This window comes from Amphiura filiformis, chromosome 13, assembly GCF_039555335.1.
Source record: "Amphiura filiformis chromosome 13, Afil_fr2py, whole genome shotgun sequence".
NCBI lineage: Eukaryota > Metazoa > Echinodermata > Ophiuroidea > Amphilepidida > Amphiuridae > Amphiura > Amphiura filiformis.
In genome coordinates this window covers 39306076-39325456 of record NC_092640.1, presented here as the reverse complement: position 1 = coordinate 39325456, position 19381 = coordinate 39306076, and the positions used below count along the sequence as shown (strand labels likewise).

Here is a 19381-nt window from a genome sequence, read left to right as displayed (position 1 = left end):
TATTGGTACACCGCTACCTGACTTAGTTAATAAATAATACGTAACATATTAATACCTACCCGATTCAGCGCGCATTTTCTGCAAGATGCGACTACTAAAAAGTATCTGAAAGGATATTGATATTACTTTCAATTTTCGGATATTAATTTGGAACATAATTATGCAATACGGTATAGCTATAGTATTTATGTTCCTTCTTGTAAATCACCTGTTAATTCTGGGTTCATAAGAAACTTGTCTGAACGTTTCAGCAGAGTCAAGAAGGTGGCTGCAGGACATAATATTGTGTTCAAACCAAATCATTAGATTAGAAATACAATAATAAGGGATAGTGACAAAACGTGAGAAATTATATAACAATTGAGTCATTGTGAACTGTGAGTTACGCTTCACACTTTTGCAAGCGTTGCTAACCGCTCCCTTAAGACATTCAGAGCAAATTAATGTTCCTAATAGCTTCATTTTGTTGACTGCTCTTAATAACAAAAACTCCACTAATATATGCCCACGTGTTGTCACTATTTCTTACCCCATATTAACCAATGCTATCATCTCAGGCATAATTCAAAGGTATAATTGTATACCTTTTTTAATTCGCCGCTTACATTCTGTCGAAACATTCTAATCACTACTCTAACTCATTCAGATTGTTGTGGCTAATACTAATCTGCTTAATCCATCCGGCTATTCCATTGAAATCCGCACTACCCCTGTGGAAGATGTTAGAAACATGTTCCACAGAGGGAGTATGACATTTAAATGGAATTATCACATTAGGCGCTCCATTTGAATTTTATACACCCTCTGAGAAAGCTTCAACCTGAATCTTTCACAGATGGAGCGTGAGTTTCAAAAGGGAGCCGAATAATGTGCTAATTCTGTTTGAAAGTCATACTCCCTCTGTGGAACATATTTCCAAAATCTTCCACAGGAGTAGTGTGGATTTTAAATGGAATAGCCCATTATGCCAAACATGTACTAACTCATTTACACGTTTTGTCTTTGTTTTGTCACTCACAAGTCAGTTGTATCGTATTTCAGCAGAATAATACTAAATATGAGTATACAAAATGAACATAGACACAAAGTATCTTCCTCCAATAAAGAAATATCCAATCTGGGTGATTCTTAGGACCGGTATTCGCTAACACTCATTAAACACGGTAACTTTGGTCATTCCCTGACACTTAGACAATGAAGAGGAGTTGAATCGATTTCAAGAAAGACAGAAAATGTTTTACGATGATCTATCTTGCTTCGTTATAAATATGTTTTCCTTTATGGTCAAAATTCGTGGTACTAAAATAATGCGCATTTTTAAATGCGCAATCAACAAATCCACGGGCTTGCTCGCGGTGATTACGCAGGCTTGTTTGCTTGTCAAAAAACAGATAACGCGCAGTTATTTTTTAGAAATAAAGGATGATGCATTGTCCTTTATTCCCAAATAATGTGTCCAAGGCAGTTAAAACGTAAATTAACCAAAGCGCAAGTGCCTGCGAGTATTATTATGTGAGAAGAACATAAAGTTCGTTGCCCTGGCCACTTTATTGTCAATTAAAGGTCTTGCACGTGATGCGTTCCAACAATTCAAAGTGCGCGATTTTGAATAATGGATCGTAGAGGTAATAGTCTAATAATTACCTCCATTTGCGTTCTAGGTTTTACTATTTTTTTTTAAATAAAACCTTCAAATCAGTCCTTCTCTCCATAATTTAAGTTTCAGGAAAATAACACCATTGTTGTATAATAATAAGGTTCATCTGGATTGTAAAAGAAAAGAAACAGAAACAGAAACCAGCATAACCAGTTTTCAAAAATTATTTGACCTTTTCGGTAAATCCCGTAAACCTTTGCGGTTGGAACCCTGATGACGTATTATATATAGGTAACGGAATACCTGAGATATGGTAAAATATTCTTTGTTTAAAATGTTATTAAAAAACATTTTTTCCTTTACTCCTGTGGACAATGGTGGAGACCGAAATTGAACATTTGACTTTTATCTCCTATAATTCAATAACTGTACTGTACATCGAATATTATAATCTTTCTGACTCGTAATAATGAGAGGAATAGAGTTAGATGGTTTTGATCCATATTCGCCCAATTTTGAAAATTGAGCTCTGCATTAGCGGCCATTTTGGATATATGCAAATAACCATTTCCCCCTATTTCATTTTCCTCCTTTTTGGATATGTTGTTCAGGAGTTGTTACTAGCATGCAAAAACATCGGTGTTCTATCTTTGCTTATGTGCACCCATGTTGGTACTTAAAATGATAAGTCTATAATACGAGTAGGGTCCAATCAAAAACGATTTTGGAATTTACCGAAAACCGAAAAGGTCAATTCCAAGAAATTTTAATTGTGTTTATTTCTTCCTTTTCTTTCTGTTTGCATTACCTAATAAGATGTTAAAACTCATTGGATTGAAACAGGTATACCTGACTTCCGAATTTATTTTTGTTGACATGGATAGGTGAAGACAGCAAGGGTTGAGATTGATTTTCAAATTAAAATTTAAAAATTAAACAAAAAATGAGACTAAAATGAGACAAACCAGGAAAAATTATGTGAATAATTAATACTGCAGTGTATAAGATTTCTGCTTTCTTCAAATATCTATGAGCATTTTTAACCGTTTTCCATCTACATTAAAAAGATTCGTTTAACCCTATGAGAACTACCTGCCGATTGGCCAAAATAAATATTGTGTCCAATTTTGAACCAATCAAGGAGGGTATTAATAATGCAAGTCTGACTATTAATAGTTATAAAACCCTAGTCATAATTGGCAATTGAAATGAGCATTTCCAGTTATCAACCAATCAGAAATGCTGTTAGATGACCAGTTGTATCCAGGGGTTAAGTAGATTCCAACCGATACTGTAACAGATAATAGTAAATATGTAAAAGAGTTTTTAAGTATTATAACCGATGTAAACCGTAAAAAGCGTAAAATCATCACTCTCGCACCGATTACCATAGGCTAAAGCTAAAAAGGGTAATGCGATGTATCCCCAAATTCATTTGCAGTGAAAAAAGGTGAGTTTCAAATCTCATGAAGATGAAAGGCGAAGTTTTGAACATGACGATCCGACAGGTGTTCCGTGAGTAAAAAAGGCCTAAAATGTGTTTACTCAAACTTCATTTTAAATTGATAAAGTTTGACAGGCTAAAATTATCGTAACCTTTTATTTAATTTTAAACTTATCAGCAAGCAATTTTACTTTGTCGTTTTGTCCTTTGGAGGCAATTTAAACATGCTAAGTGCGAAATGTTTGTCTAGAAAAGCCATCAAAATATTGGTTGTTCCAGTTAAATGAATGCATGTATCTATAATAAAGAAACGCTGGCAGGATCGTCATCGATCACTTATGGTTCCAATTATTTTTATGAGGGATGATACGCACAAGAGTTTTTGAGAGAATTGTAAGAGTAAATAAGAAACCGTCAATTTGGTAATTTACCTTATTAAATATTCAATATTTCTGATTTAAACCAGCGTCACCTTAAGTAACTTACTAATGTGCACATGATCGGTCAATCGTGTGATTCTGTCTTTGTCCTTCAGCTCTGGTATCGGGTGGAATCAAATCTTATTTCCTCTTTCTTCATTTAAAACGAACATTAACAGTTTTCTTTTACAATAGGTGTTTTGATACCTGAACTGAACACGTGACTTATTGCAGTTCCATTTTGACTTGGAAAATATTTAGCACGTTGAGAAATTCACACACAGATTCTTAGCTTACGTCATCTCGTCTGATAGCTTGATCACATATGGTGCGGACCACTGCTCTTCCTGCGAAACTTGACAGCTGTCGTATCATTGTTTCCCGGGACGAATGTGTTTTATTTATGTGATCCACTGCTAAAACCTACATAACTTCTGGGAAACAAGGATACGTCGGCTTTAATGATTCGCGGGAAGATAAGTGGATGTTACCATCTATCATCAAGCCATCAGACGAGATAGCGAAAGCTAAGAATTTGTGAGTAAATTATATATTGGATTGGCTTAACATAATCAAAAAATTATTTTCATACAATCAATCCTACAAAATAATGCATCACTTCACGGTATTTAACACGCTATTTTGGGGATTTCATCTGTGATAATCATTGGCTTCCATTTCTTTCACTGCACGCGCCAAGTCGTGTTTCTGAAGAAAAAACAAATCTTTTTCAATATTATTTTTCTGTTTTGGGTAATGCTTGTTTTTATTTTATTTCTATGTCTATTTTGTCTTTTAGTTTACGTGTTTTTGTTTGGCAATTATATTACATCAATGAAGAATTTATATTTTTATTATTTAACTTATTTATGTTTCTTTTCATTCATTTTGTTTTCTTTTTATTCAGTTATTTTCTTTTGCTTTATATTTTAAAGTGATATATTTTGCATAAAGAACTTCGTAAGTTAATTGACTTCTTTGCTCTATACACTGCAGATTATAACAGTCAATAGCCTTATTAATTATTCACGATCAAGTTCATTTGTATGTCCCAATTTTAGTCACAGTTTGCTGTTGATATAATCATCAATTTTGATCAAAAATTTTAAAGCAGATTGGTCAACTATGGATATTTTATACAACAGCATTAGTACACATACTGAATGGTACGATGAAAAATGAACAAACACAAGAAGACGTCGTCACATTTTAAAAGTCAATCATCCAGCAGCTATTGACGTTTCTGCTTTGGGCAATCAGCGATAAAGTTTTGAAGCCACTCTTTTTCGCAGCTAATTCCTCCTATCTTGTGTATTTCTGCTGAGAGCAATGCTATTAATTGCATCCGTATCCTATAGTTCTGTATTAGTCCTTACGAATCCCTGAATTTATGTACTTGAGATTGAAGTAGTAGCTTGTTCTCTTTCATCTATTTTCTGCTTTCGCGTTGTGTTGTTGCAAATTACAACATGATGTTACTCTCATGCGACGTGACGTCACCAAGTGTCACACATAAAACTATCGAGCCAGCGAGAGGCGCGTCATATTGTGGATAGCAGCATGACGTTCAATAAAAAAAAGAAAGGTAACCATTAAGTGAAAAGCACAATTACGCCACAGTCTGCCCCTGCCGTACCTTGAGCCTCGATCTTATTTATTAATATATTTTTTTTGGTGTTAGTAGAATACTTGAACCTTGTCTGTGAAACAAACTGAAACTTCTTCTGGATTATACGCTTTTTGCACAATTTATGCCATTCCATTCGTCATCATTCATCATCATGCACTAATCAATCACTCAACTGCCTTGATAATCACACAGATACATGTTTTGTTTTTGTGTCCATTCACCTAAAGGTCTTGAGGGTTTGGCTGTAGAAAGTAGTTTCACACGTCAAAGCACTTAATCTCATTATTCTAATTAATAGTAAATTTATCAGACATACCTTTAGTAAGATTTCTAGTTATTCAAAGACATTCATCGACTCGGTTCTTCTTCGGATCGAGAATTTCAGTCTTTAATAGGTCTAATAAATTCGATGAATTATTTCTATAGTAGGCTACTTCAATTACCTTCATTAGCGACTAATTTCGCTTGATACGATTAATTGTTTCTCCTTTTTAGTCTCGCTGAGAATTCGGTAAACATTGACTCGGAATGTTGGGTCCTTTGTTCACGGTTGTTTGATGTGATCAGTTATTAATTTTTCTAACAAAACATGTTAATGTTCAATTCTAGACCTGAATAATGCCAACAACTATCACACTAATAAACTGTGTGTACACATATATTTTGTAGCAATTCTTAACATTATTTTTTCGTTTCTATATCAAATTATTCATCTTTTTCTGCTTTTTTGTGATAATGTGGTAATTTTTATTCTATAAACTGTATATTTGTGTGCAAATTGAGGGCGCTATTTACATATATTTTACATTTATATTAGCCAAATAATACGGGTTATACCTTACATTTCACCCCATTTCATAATAAAAATTCATGATGAAAATTCCCTTGTGATTTGTTGGTCTGTTTGCTGATGTTCTAATACCATTTTACAAGTGTCTACACCTTAAGATGCAAACAAGATTTTAGATAAATAGCGTCATCATTGTTCAAATTTTCTTTTAAAATGACTCAGTTTTACATGCCATCAAACAACCGTGTGTTTACTGGGTCATTTCAAGCTGTCCGCCTTCGTACGTTCTTTACCGGTTTGTATTGACAATAAATAGTTGGAATATTTAATTTGGTTTGCTGAGAGGAGCGGGAACTACAGGAGAAAGAAAGCTTTTAATAACCTCTGATTTCGGCAATTATATTAGAAGTCTTTATAACTAGCATCACATAATAAACATGCGTATTTGGTAGACGATGAAGGATTAAGCCTACCCGCATTAACCAAATGTTACCGATACTATGTTCACATATGTTGTCTGTTTTGAACAGTGGCGTTTTCTCTCCACAAAATCTTTATATTTGTACATTACAAGCAAAAAAGAACCAAAACACTTTTTATTTCGTAATAACAAAGACGTGAGACGTGATTATGACAATACAACCACTAACATAGGACAATGGGACAAGAAGTGAATACAATTAACTTGAAATGTTAACCTATTCTGAAGTTATAACGCCCCGATATATCTCTCTACTAACTTGCATGTAAGGTTTATATGCTTATTGGTTTAATACCAATCACAAAGGTTTTTTCATTCATTGTCAATCCAAGAACAAAATTAAGACAGAGAAAATTAATAGTCTTCACGCTGCAGTCAAAGCATCAAAAGACATTTGTGTGGGATTTCAGCTATTTCTTACGTTTTTGAACTTATTATAGTTTCTCCAATATTTTAACTAAAGTGTAAAGTGTATTGTTTAACTTCGCTACGAAGTTTATATTATTTTAGAGTTTAAAACTTTTTAGAATACGTCCAACTTTTATATGTATTTCAGCAGAGTCTTCAGATGCAAATGCTACTTATAAGGAAGGTACAGAATTATTTCATTCAAAACAGCATCGTGCATTCTCCTTAAAGAAATAAAATTAATAAAGGACTAATTCTTGTTTTGCATTGAACAATTAGAATGCTAAAACTAACAACATATTAAACAGGATAGGAAGCACATATTTTCATCTTTGTTTCAGCACATGTATATGGGTGAATGATTGATCACCTGTTCGGCTTTGCCATTCCATTGCACCACAAACAATTGCTTTTGTTTTTGTTGACCACATTTGCACAATGTTACAATCCAGTACATGGGGCATGCACTATTAACGTAAACTTTAATGGTGTTTGACCAGCTTAACCCCCCCGTTTTACCTCATCCATATCTGAAGGAAGCTTCTCATTGCCCCAGTAACATATAATGCCCCAGATATGCTTCGTTTAGACGGTGTGAACAAAACCGTGATAAAAGTGGTAACCACCGGAAGTACGTATTATACTATGGGGCATTGTTATACACGTTTTTGTTTAGTTATATCATCCCAGTAACTAGAGCTGAAAATATCTTTCTTAAACTTGGGAAATGCTATTCCTTTATTCAATAAATGATATATGTTTTCAAGCTGCAAACAAAAGAGCGCGAGTGGGTGGATAATATATGTTATTGCTTTCCATTGCTTCTCACTCGTTTTCATAGAACCATGCTTGTTTCTTTATGAAAAGCAAAATAGAATGGTTATTCTCTATGTGAATGACAAATAAAGTATTAATCAGGTGCATATTCTAACATGTAGAATCCGCTTTTTTTTATTTATTTACATGACTTTTTAAAAATCATTTAATCATTCTTTTATTTGTCATATTTTCATCACTAATTTTGAAAGTTTTGAGTTCATTATGTCAATCCATTCGGTGATCCTTCAAACAACAAATCCATCAATTCATCTTAATGGATGTATCATTAAGTCTTAATTAAGTAGATAAGATTTAAGACTGTTTGCGGATCGTTGCAGTCGGCTTCTCATTTCTTGATAATTTCTTATTTGCTTTCTTTTGCCTAACTCTTGGCTGCAAATCATCGAATGATCTCACCGAAATTGCATTACGCATTCATTATTATCATAATCATCACGCTTGTTTAAATGTATTTTAAACCATACATACATACATAAAAAGCATGTGTACTTTTACTTTAAAATCTCACCCATTAAGTTAGCAACATCTTAAATTTTATACTTTTTTATCCCTTGATATCCCCAATAACTTATTCGATCAAACTTTTCCCCGGCATCATTATATTTCATTAGAAAACATACAGATGGGCATTTACTTCATACAGATGGGATTCACCATTACCCACTTATACAGATGGGCGTTTACTTCTCCTATGATACTAAAATAGGTACTGCCACCGACTTCTTCATTTGATTATAACAGATTATCATGGTTATACAAATATAAGAGGCTTGTTTAAAAAAATCCAAAATATCCCTTTTCCTTCAAAACTTGACATTTTGATATACCATAATCCATATACTGATAACCATTATCCGATTACTTAGGCCTTTATGTCTGTAGGTCTCAACTAGTGAAACAAGACTACACCATGAAGAGGATGAAATCTATACTTACCTTTCCAATAAGAAATGTTGATACTGTATATGATTGCATGCTTTGTTATTAGTTTGATGAACATCAATAAATCATGTGAATGAAAAAGTGTCATAATTCCATTTTCATCAAATGAGACAATGGCTAGCTGCTATCATTGCATTTGCGACTGTGCAGAGGCTCTAATGTTACGGTTTCTTGTTATTCAAACACTTTCCTTGAGAGCGTTAATTTGTGATATAAAGAGCTTTTCAAACACCCATTGTTTGTGATGCCCACTTTTTAAATGCTTGACTAATATATTAGCACAAAGCACGTCACAAACAACTGGTTGTAGGGACACTCCCTGTTAGTTAATGAGCATGCTTGAATTGAAAACTATATGCAAATCAGAAGTCTGAATCTGCATCTGATTGGATGGCATCTTGGTGACGTCACAAGTTTTGCATGTAATCTGTTTCTACACTTGTAACCATGACTAAGTCTGTTTGCAAGTTGCAAGTAAAATGCCTGACCTAATGGTGTAGAATTTTAGACGTAAAACATCCATGTTATGCTAATACTTGACCCTAAAAGGCACTCCCTCGTACAACTAACTACTGCGCATGCGTCTCGTATTGCATTATGGTAAAGTAAATTAACAAAATGAGTGTATCTCAGTTAAGGAAACACGGAATTGTTATGCTAGTCTGAAATTGTGGATTTTAGATAAGGCTTGAAGTTTATCGTACTTTCGGATGAAATAAAACGTGAGCACGAGGTTGTTTACTTAAAATCTATATTTGACAATAGGGGGCGTATTGTCGAAGTTCACGAATTGGTCTACGCGATATTTAAAAGCATCCTGCATGTAAGATTATGTTCAAAATAATAGAATACTAAGGATTAGTTTATTGTAAAGTCAAGGAATATTTAGCTCATAGTGATTTAAAAACTAATGTAAAAGTAAACAGTGCACAAACAAACACACAAAAGCAATGCACAAATCAAGGCATACATGTGCACTGCTTTTTGGTGAAAAACAATTACACGCACAAATTGTTTGTTCCACGACAGTGTCAATCATGGCCAGTAAAATATGATGTATTCTAAAGTATGGTATAATTTGTAATATCGGTTATATGAACCTTTTGTCGTTATAATGTTGTTGTATTGTTTGCATACAAAACCCACATAATTGGTGTGTCATTCTTAACTTACATATTTAGATGGTAATGCTAGAAATTTGGTTATTTGGAAATATGAAGCATACTTCACCAAAGTGCCTTGAAAAGTTTACTGGGTATAGACCAAAAAGCATGGTGACGAGTGTCTACGCATGTACGCATGTTTTAATAACGTTGTTAGTATATAAAGGTTGTTTGACTAGTACATATTTCTCTATTAAAACATTGTATATTGAAACACTAATATTCGATCTTTGCATTGTGACATAAATGTCCTATTTTTTAAATTTTTTTAAATATGGATGCATGTCAAGTCTTTCTTCTGCCCATCTTATGTTTGCAAATTAATTTGACAAATATATAGGATGAAAAAAAAAACATTTAAATTAGAATAATTTACGTTTTAAGCATTTTAATGCTTTAATTTGCTTTAATGCTTTACTATACTTTACTTTACTTTATTATTATTAATTTATCTTTTCATCACAATCAAAATAATATGCTTCCAAGAGTCAAACAAAAGCTATGTGCGCATGAAATTACATCCAAAACCTTTTTTGTTCGTTTGTAATACACTAAACAGATCAAACAGGCAATGTGGAAAAATTAATAAAAAGAATGACACGCTTTTCCTACGTCCCCCTGTTTATATTGTTCTGTCTTGGTTAACTCATGACATGAGAGGCTGTGCCCCATTGGTAAGTTTTCTTGTGTCCTACTACTTTTGACCAATTGTTGTGATCCTTATATGCTGTAATTTGTTGAAATATTGTTCCAATACCCCATTTACACGTCACGCATTGCGAATAAGTGTTTATTTTGTCCGAACATGTTAAACAGTGAGTATTTTGTGGCTCGTAAAAAGTACTGGAATTTTTTGCGTGCCGATTGCGAAATGTTTATATTGATAAATCATGTGTTTGCTAGATGGGCTTCTTCTTGTAATTGAAAATAAATGACAATGTAAAATTTGCGAATGTATTTTGAAACGCATGAAAAGTGTTTTCAACTTTTTACTTTATACATGCACGATTCTAGATCATAAAAAATGGGAAACTAAAGCTCATTTTTCAAAAACTTACGGGGTCGATATTTTTATTTACAGAAGAAATACTGTTTTCACTATGCACAACACTAAGCAAATCAATTTATTTCTGAATGATCATACTAGATAATAATAGATGCGCAACAATTTAATTCAGTAATCAAATCACACTAAACGACTCAAAGATCTACATATAATGGTTGCAAACTTATTTTGAGGTAATATAATAAGGGCACTTTTGTCTCTGATATAATTGTGCGTGCATGTTGGGAAGCTTTGCCAGTTGCAGTCGCTCATTAATGTCTCTGCGGGAAGGCTTAAAAACGTTGGCTCGGGTATCTTAATTATAACTTGGTAATCAAGTTAGTTCAATTAGTAAGCCACTCGAGTCTGGTGCGTCATGGCACACCAGTTCGAGCCCCGGCAATGTCAATTTTTTTCTCGTGAAAAATTGAGCTAGCTTGAAATTCCCCTGGATAAGAAACCTACTGCTTTTTGTCCCAGTATATACCCTCTCAAAACTAGGGCATCCTGGCTGCGATGGTATTTGTAGGTAGATTACGGCTAATGCTAATCTCAAACTGCGCATGCCCGGAATGGTTAATGGACTGTTATTAACTACTTTGATCAGCGACTCCAAATATTGTTGTTCTTTTGCATGTTTTCAAAGTATTTACCCATTTGATATGCAATATCCTACCCTGACTTTCTAATATGTTTACTCAACATACCAATCTGGTTTGATATAATCGAATTCTTTGTTCCTACCTGGGCATATCACCACAGACATCTTAGAAGATGTATTCCAACCACGACGGATGCGTCTAAAGGGACAGATGAGATATGTAGACTCGTGGGATTCATACATGTTTCTTGCCACGCCCACGTAAGTATTGGTGTGTTTTTTGTTTGGTTAAAGGTCCATTCAGTGATTTGCTCATCCGGACGACCATCCCAATTCAGATATTGGTACCTTTGTCGTTGTCATAGATGTGCTAACATAGCCTGCGAGTGGTTCAGCCGAAAACCGTGTATTTAGGGCAAAATAGGACATTTTACACGAATCTGTAATTTGGATACTGACAGTATCTAAATTAGCTGCATGTATATGAATGGGGCTTCAACTTCGTCTCAACTTCGTCAGTACTGCTGTTTTCTTCGCTTTTTGCCAAATTTGTCATTTCAAAAATATCAAATTTGAATAACTTGTCCTTCACTTTTAAGCAATTTATAAACGATATTAATTTTTTTTTTACACTTGCGCTGGGATCACTGAATGGGTCTTTAAAATACATTAACGTTTTGACTAGGGCCTGATTTAATTGGATTTACCAATTCGGAGGGCCTCGGAACTCACCTTGAGGAAGGCATATGTGCACTCAAGAGGCCAAGTTTTGGTTTACAAATAGGGGCCCACTCCCGGGGCCCACTACTATAAGATTTACCGTTTCTGCAGAAGCATTGCATTATTTAGAGGGAGACGATGTTGTTCCGATTTTAATAATGCATTTGCACGCGAAGCGCAAAATTTCAATTTAAAACTATTTTAAATGTAAAGGGTCAGTGCGATTTTGCAATTTTACCATATTTTGGTCCAAAGCATGGTGTTTACTGGCTAAAAAGGAACACGCACGGGGCGATTTCGGAGGCCCTGCGCTAGGGTATTGCTGGGCCAATGGTAAATGCGGCCATTGTTTTGAGGTTTGCTTCAAATGTTAACATTGTCGTGTACGTGATTGGTCATCGAAATGTTGAGAAAACTGATGATCGTGCAAAGCACGACATGCTATATATTGATATTTTGAGCATCAGAAAGTAATTATTGCACCATTAATCTAACGGGGTTTCCTGTTGCCATGTTTGTATTCCAACCTATTCTCTCTACTAATACAAAGCACTTTACAATTCTGTATTAAAGGTGCTAATATTTAGCACTTTAAAGAGAGCACCCTCTATTGTTATGTGGTTAATGCTCTAATCCAGAATGTCCAAAATAAGCGGGCCCAGCAAATGCATTGCTATCGCGATATCATAAAATATGTTTTTAACCAATCATAAAGTGTTTTTATCACGTAAATGTCACATCTTTTAGCTATCGTTTTGCAAAAAGAAAAGAAACCAGAAAATCTACATGGACACCACATTGTTATAATAATAAATAAATACCAGTAATAGCAATAACTGGGAGTTCATTTGATAAAACCGTTAAGATTGATATGATTACTATTACCTAAGATTTTTTTCTTTATACAATTGTAAACAGGCTCCCAAACTTGGATTCCATGTTTGAAACAGGTTTATTCATCAACGATCTAAGTATGCACGATTCAAGTCGAGATCTAGTACTTGCTGGAACACAACAATCGGCAGAACTCAAAATTGCTCTTGATCAGGTAAGTTTCGACAGGCACATCGAAGCTATAGACGGATCATAAACTGAAATATTCTTTTTCTACCAACTATTAATAACATTAAATGTCGGGTTATATAAAGGTGATGAATACGTTTTAAAACGTTTTGTCAATACACAACAATATTTGGGGAAAAAAATGTTATAAATATTTTACAATAACATTTTAAATATTTTACAACAACATTGTTTGCCAAATATCTTGTCAAAACTATATTAGAATATTTGCAGTAAGTTATCATAAAATGTTTTTGGATGTTATGAAAACGTTTTATACCCTTTATATACCCTTTATATAACCCGATATTTAAACGCATTCTGTCAACCTTTTCTAACCTGTTGCGAATGATGTTTGAAAACGTTTTGTGTTTGCTGGGATGATACAAATTTTATTGCAAATTATTACAAGTTTTTGATATTTAACGGTCCTCGATGTAAACTATGTAGACTATTTAAATCTAATGATATTACTTAAAATGTGTGTAGCTGGGATGAAAAGCCGACCATCATATAAAAATATTCCGTATTGCAGATAAACATAAAGTTTACCAAAACCCCTAAAATTGTTAGGTCTTTTTGGAAACTTCATGTATATCTTCAATACGAAAGGTGAAATTCTCATATGATGGTCGGTTTTCCTCCGTTTAAGTACATATAATTAGATTTAAAAAGTTTACTTCGAGGATTGTTAAAATGTAAATTTTTAATAATTTGCCATAAATGTTGTATTATATCGCGAATTAAAAAAAATAAAATGTATTTGATATCAGAAGGACATTCTATGTATTCAGAATGCAATTTGGTGTGTCTGATGTGCTCTTAGGTCCCACCAAAAAACACTGTGTAAAGGTTGGTGATCGAGCTCTTAACATGAAAGTATTATCCGACCCTTTTGATGTGACACTTGTTGAACTACAATTGATTTCTTCTTATACAGGAAATGCAAAAAAGTAAGCAATTGGAAACAAGTATGCGACAATTAGATTTGGAGATGAGGCGAACTGATTCCTTACTATACCAGATGATTCCGAGACAGGTTGCCGACAAGCTACGGCGAGGAGAACCTGCCACAAGCACGTGCGAGGTAAAATCAAAGCTAAATATTATAGATGAGTTGACTTATGACGTCATTACCTGGCAGTTTGTCGGCAATTCCCATTGTCCCTTGCCCGAAAGTATGCGCGCGCATCATAATTTTTCAGGACATGTGCTTTTAAAACTCCCGCCACATTACAATAAGGCTATTGAGTATTGTAATGGTTGAATGCAGTTTGCTCAAGCATATCGATATACCAGTCCCTTGCCTTTGTTGATAAACATTGAGGTTAGTAATTGTGCGTATTTTTGCGCAATTTTGCAAAGTCTGTTGCCAGTAAGCCCCTGTGGGCATTGGTAAGTTTTAAATCAAAATTATTTTATCATTAATTTTTTTGTTATTCTGCAGGTATTTCAGAACGTTACTGTTTTGTTCAGTGATGTAGTCGGCTTCACTAGTATATGTTCACGGATCACTCCAATGGCCGTTGTCTCCATGCTCAATGCCATGTACACACTATTCGACAGATTAAGTGAACAGTATGAAGTATACAAGGTAATGGACTATTCCAGTTGAAATCCCTACACCTCCTTTGGAAGACATGACATTGATCTCCAACATGAGGGTTGTAACTTTCAAATGGAGTCACCGATTTAGGTAACACCATTTGAAATTCATACTCCATGTGTGGAAGATTAAGGTCATGTCTTCTATTGTTGAATTTCAGTTGGAATAGTCAAATCTTCAATAAAATTCCAGGAATTTAATTAGCCTGGTCTGACAATTATTCTTTAGTTACTACATTATGTTTGTGAACTTGTGTATTGGACTTCATACATTCTATGTTTATAATAGATACGCAGCATCATTTCCCATCATTTCAGTTCCAATGTATAACTTGAACAACTAAAAAGCCGTAACTCACTATGATCAGCCAATAGCTCCTTGCCTTGATCTTCAAAAATCAATATTTCTTCCACCTGACCCCAACAACCACACCCCACCCTGTTCTAGATATATATTTATTATATTATTATTACAGTATTTCCCATCATTTCAGTTCCAATGTATAGCTTGAACAATATGTCAGTTTGCTTGTATTGGCAGCAACTGTATCGGTAAGAAGCGGCTGATATATCGAGGATTCAGAACTAGAAAGCCGTAACTCACTATGATAAGCCAATAGCTCCTTGCCTTGATCTTCAAAAATCAATATTTCTTCCACCTGACCCCAACAACCACACCCCACCCTGTTCTAGATATATATTCATTATATTATTATAAAAGTATTTGAAAAACTATCAACAAATAATAAATTGAACTGATAGAATATTGTTGTACTATTTGATCTGCCAAAATATTGTTCAAACTTTAAATTGTTTGGGAAAAATATTTTCTACATGATTTTTTTTACTATGTAATAAAGTCTTGCTGTAAATGAATATTTGTAAGTTTATTTATATTTTATTTGCATTGTGTATTTTGGTTTCGACATGTGATTTGAAGTTTCATTTGCATTTTATTCCGCTTAATATTATTCTTCAAACCATAAATTAACCTTGACCTAATGGCCTTTAACAATAGTTTAAACCTGATTTCAACAAGTCCGAAAACCCTAATGTACCCTTACACACCCGTAAGTTATTCATGCATGATTTCTATTTAAGCGGTAAACACAATTGGTGATACCCAAATGGAAAACGGTTGTTTGAGGGCATGTAAAACTGAGCAATTTAAAAACAAGTTGAACAAGGATGGCGCTATTTATCTAAAATCTTGTGTGCATCTTTATAAGGGGTAGACACTTGTAAAATGGTATTAGAACATCAGCAAACAGACTGACAAATGACAAGGGAATTTAAAAAAAATATCATAAAATGTAAGGTATAACTCTTATTATTTGGATAATTTAAATTTAAAATATATGTAAATAGCGTCCTCAATTTGCACACAAATGTACAGTTTATAGAATTTAAATTACCACAAAAAAGCAGAAAAAAGATGAAAAATTTGATATAGAAACGAAAAGCTATGCTAAAAATTGCTACAAAATACATGTGCATACACAGTTTATTAGTGTGATAGCTGTTGGTACTATTCAGGTCTAGATTTGAACATTATAATAATGTTTTGTTAGAAAAATTAATAAATGATCACATCAAACAACCGTGGGGACGATATGTCTTAAACTTTTCTGCTGACTGTATTCAACTACACTATTTTTATCCCTTTAGGTTGAGACCATAGGAGATGCCTATATGGTTGTAGGCGGTGCACCCGACAAGACCAAACTACATGCTGTCAGGGTCGCGGAAATGGCTCTGTCTATGGTCCAGAACATTGTAGAATTAACAGATCCGTCGTCAGGAGAAGCTTTGGCAATACGAGCTGGTAAACATAAGCAAACACAAAAAAATGGGTTATATAAAAGTCATATTTAAAATGTTTTATATGAAAAAACACTATAAAAATATTATTAAATGTGGTCAAAATGTTGTAAAAATGTTATCGCAAAATGTTTTTTGGCAAACAGCGCATTTTTTTTATTTTTTTAAAACACTTTCTGTTAAACGTTTTGTGTTTGTTGGGATATTATATAAAGAATAGCAATAATTAAAGTATGTAAATATTAATTCAGGGTGGATAACCCGTGGACCGCAGTGACCTCCAATACCGGCCTCCAATGCAGCCTGCGAAGCCCTTCCTAACATTGTTTTAAAGTAACCAGTATACTTCGATTATATTTATGAATACGTATTTATAAATACGCACGAGACCGCTGCCATAACAGCTTGTAGACAGTAAGTCTCGAGGTGACCTTCTACAGAGCGGGTGGTCTTCCTGTACATTTGAGTGCACAAGCGGTAAACAATATGTGCAACAAAATTGTCTATTTCAGGGTGGATAACCCGCGGACCGCAGTGACTCCAATATTTTGTCCTTATACTTCCATTTCGTTCCCGTCGATAAATATTTTATCCGTCGGTAAATACTTAAAATGTTGTTCTTGATAACATTACAAATTCGGAATAATATAATCATTTTGCTATTCAATAAATACTTAAATATTGGACTAATACCACAGCTATATAGATATCATCAAATTAAAAAAAATTGATGATAGCTGTGGTATTAGTCCAATATGTTTGGAAAATATTTTTGGTGATGACCCCATATTGATACTGGCTACTGTGTGCCAATCCACCCCCCCCCCCTCCTTGTGTGGTGTGTCCGGCGATAAGTGGAATTGCACATACAATCAGGGTTACAATCACAGAGGCTTTTGGGATTTTGCGAAAAGGTATATTGCTATGGACGATAACTTGATTTTCAATAATTGTTTTCAATAACTGTTTGTCCCAGGTATACATTCCGGAGTAGTAGTGGCAGGGGTGGTCGGCTTGAAGATGCCTCGATACTGCCTCTTTGGAGATACTGTCAACACAGCCTCGAGAATGGAATCTACAGGCAAAGCTCAAAAAATCCACATGAGCGAAGCGACCAAAGATTACCTTGACCCTTATGAGGGGTATATCTTGGAACAAAGAACTCAAATAGATGTTAAGGTAAATAGTATGTACATCTAAATGTACATTTCAAACGCCAGTGCATCTATTCAAAATCACTCTCATGTGACGTGATTCTGAATAGGATGTTAGAAACGTTGGTTTCGAAATCGCAAGCTCTTGTGTATAAATGTATACGCTGGCGAAGTAATAATCCATAGAAATAGGTGAAAACAATATTTGAATATACCGCGCTGCACTGGTACGTTCAAGCTGTACCTCTGCATTGAACAATATCATGCTGATCACTCGCACCTGTAACATTAGTATCTTTGAAAAAGACCGGTATTGTATTCAATCTATAATTGCAGACATACACAGGTGATGAGTGCAACCTGCTTGTGGTGCAGCGCGATATATTCAAAAGCGTAATATACTAACAATAACGATTTTGCTTCTCTTAATCTTACAGGGCAAAGGCAGTATGAAGACTTACTGGCTGAAAGGCAAGGAGCACGGTGCTCCAGATCATCTAGGGGCAGATGACAGATCCAATGAATCCTTTACTTTATCACGCTGTGATTCCTCAGATACGAACCTCACTAGAAGGTATGTTGAGAAAGACCATCATATATATATATATATATATATATAATTATTGAGCTAATTGCGTTTAACTTGCATTCTATAACGCCAACCGATGCAAAGGTAAAAACTTCTCTGATTCAGTTTTTTTTCTAATATTGAGTAAGAATACTGCATTCGTGTTTTAGTACACAGTTCACGACTTCCCCTATATTATTTATACCATGCATCTGTTATACCTACTCTCATTAAACTCGCGTTGGAGCTGTGCAATAATTATGAGTCCTCCAAATTGCTTGCCCCCTCCTCGGCCAAATTTGTTCGTCGAACTTTAAATGGTCTAGAAAGATTATATAGTGTGCAATGTTGCACATTTAAACGTTTCTGTACTGTTTTCCCCAAGATTTTAAGAGCGTTTTATTTTAAAGGTGACCATAAATGTGTGGAAAATTGCTTCCCCCTTCGGCTTGCCCATAAAATCCCCCCTCCCCCACCAAAGTTTACTCTCCCCAAGGGTCATAATTATTGTACAATCCCTAATAAGATTCAGCTCCGGCATTTTGAAAAATATAAAATGTTTACGCTCTATATGTCAACTGTGTATCGTTTACCTTCTATAATCATTATTGTTAAAGACAGGCATCAGTATAATGGCCGGACTCTGTGTTTAGCTCCGATGTTACATAATTATATAAGAGGTTGACAGCGTGACGTCATACATCGGCACCTGCTGCATCTGTACAACATTCCGTACATACCTGATCAATTTTAAACATGTGTACGAGGTGTATGGATTAGGATACTCATATTGCTTTGATGTCAACATCGGGACTAGAGTAGTGATGGTGATATAGACGACACAAACAAGAGAAATTATTCGCAGACGACGCAAACATTGAGTGTAGTATCTCATAAATATTGCATTATGGAGGGAAAATTAGCAAAATCAATTATGTAATTTTACTGTGAGGTGATTTCAGATGTCATAAAAGACTTGGATGCTATAGAGATCCTCCCGAAAAAAGTGCTAATTGTCCAAGCTTTGTAAAGGCCTACCTTGGAAAGTCTTAGAATTTTAATCACCAATCGGGACCTTTAATTAATAACGT

General features: G+C 34.4%; 1 protein-coding gene across 1 annotated transcript in view; it reads left to right on the top strand.

Moving 5' to 3' along the window:
* LOC140168330 (soluble guanylate cyclase gcy-31-like) overlaps positions 1–19381 on the top strand; it is a 127442-nt gene that overhangs the window by 81038 nt on the left and 27023 nt on the right. The window contains 8 exon segments of the mRNA XM_072191697.1: positions 2414–2440; positions 11522–11621; positions 12999–13128; positions 14083–14229; positions 14590–14736; positions 16416–16572; positions 17545–17747; positions 18160–18296. Coding sequence (XP_072047798.1) covers positions 2414–2440; positions 11522–11621; positions 12999–13128; positions 14083–14229; positions 14590–14736; positions 16416–16572; positions 17545–17747; positions 18160–18296 — 1048 coding nt within the window.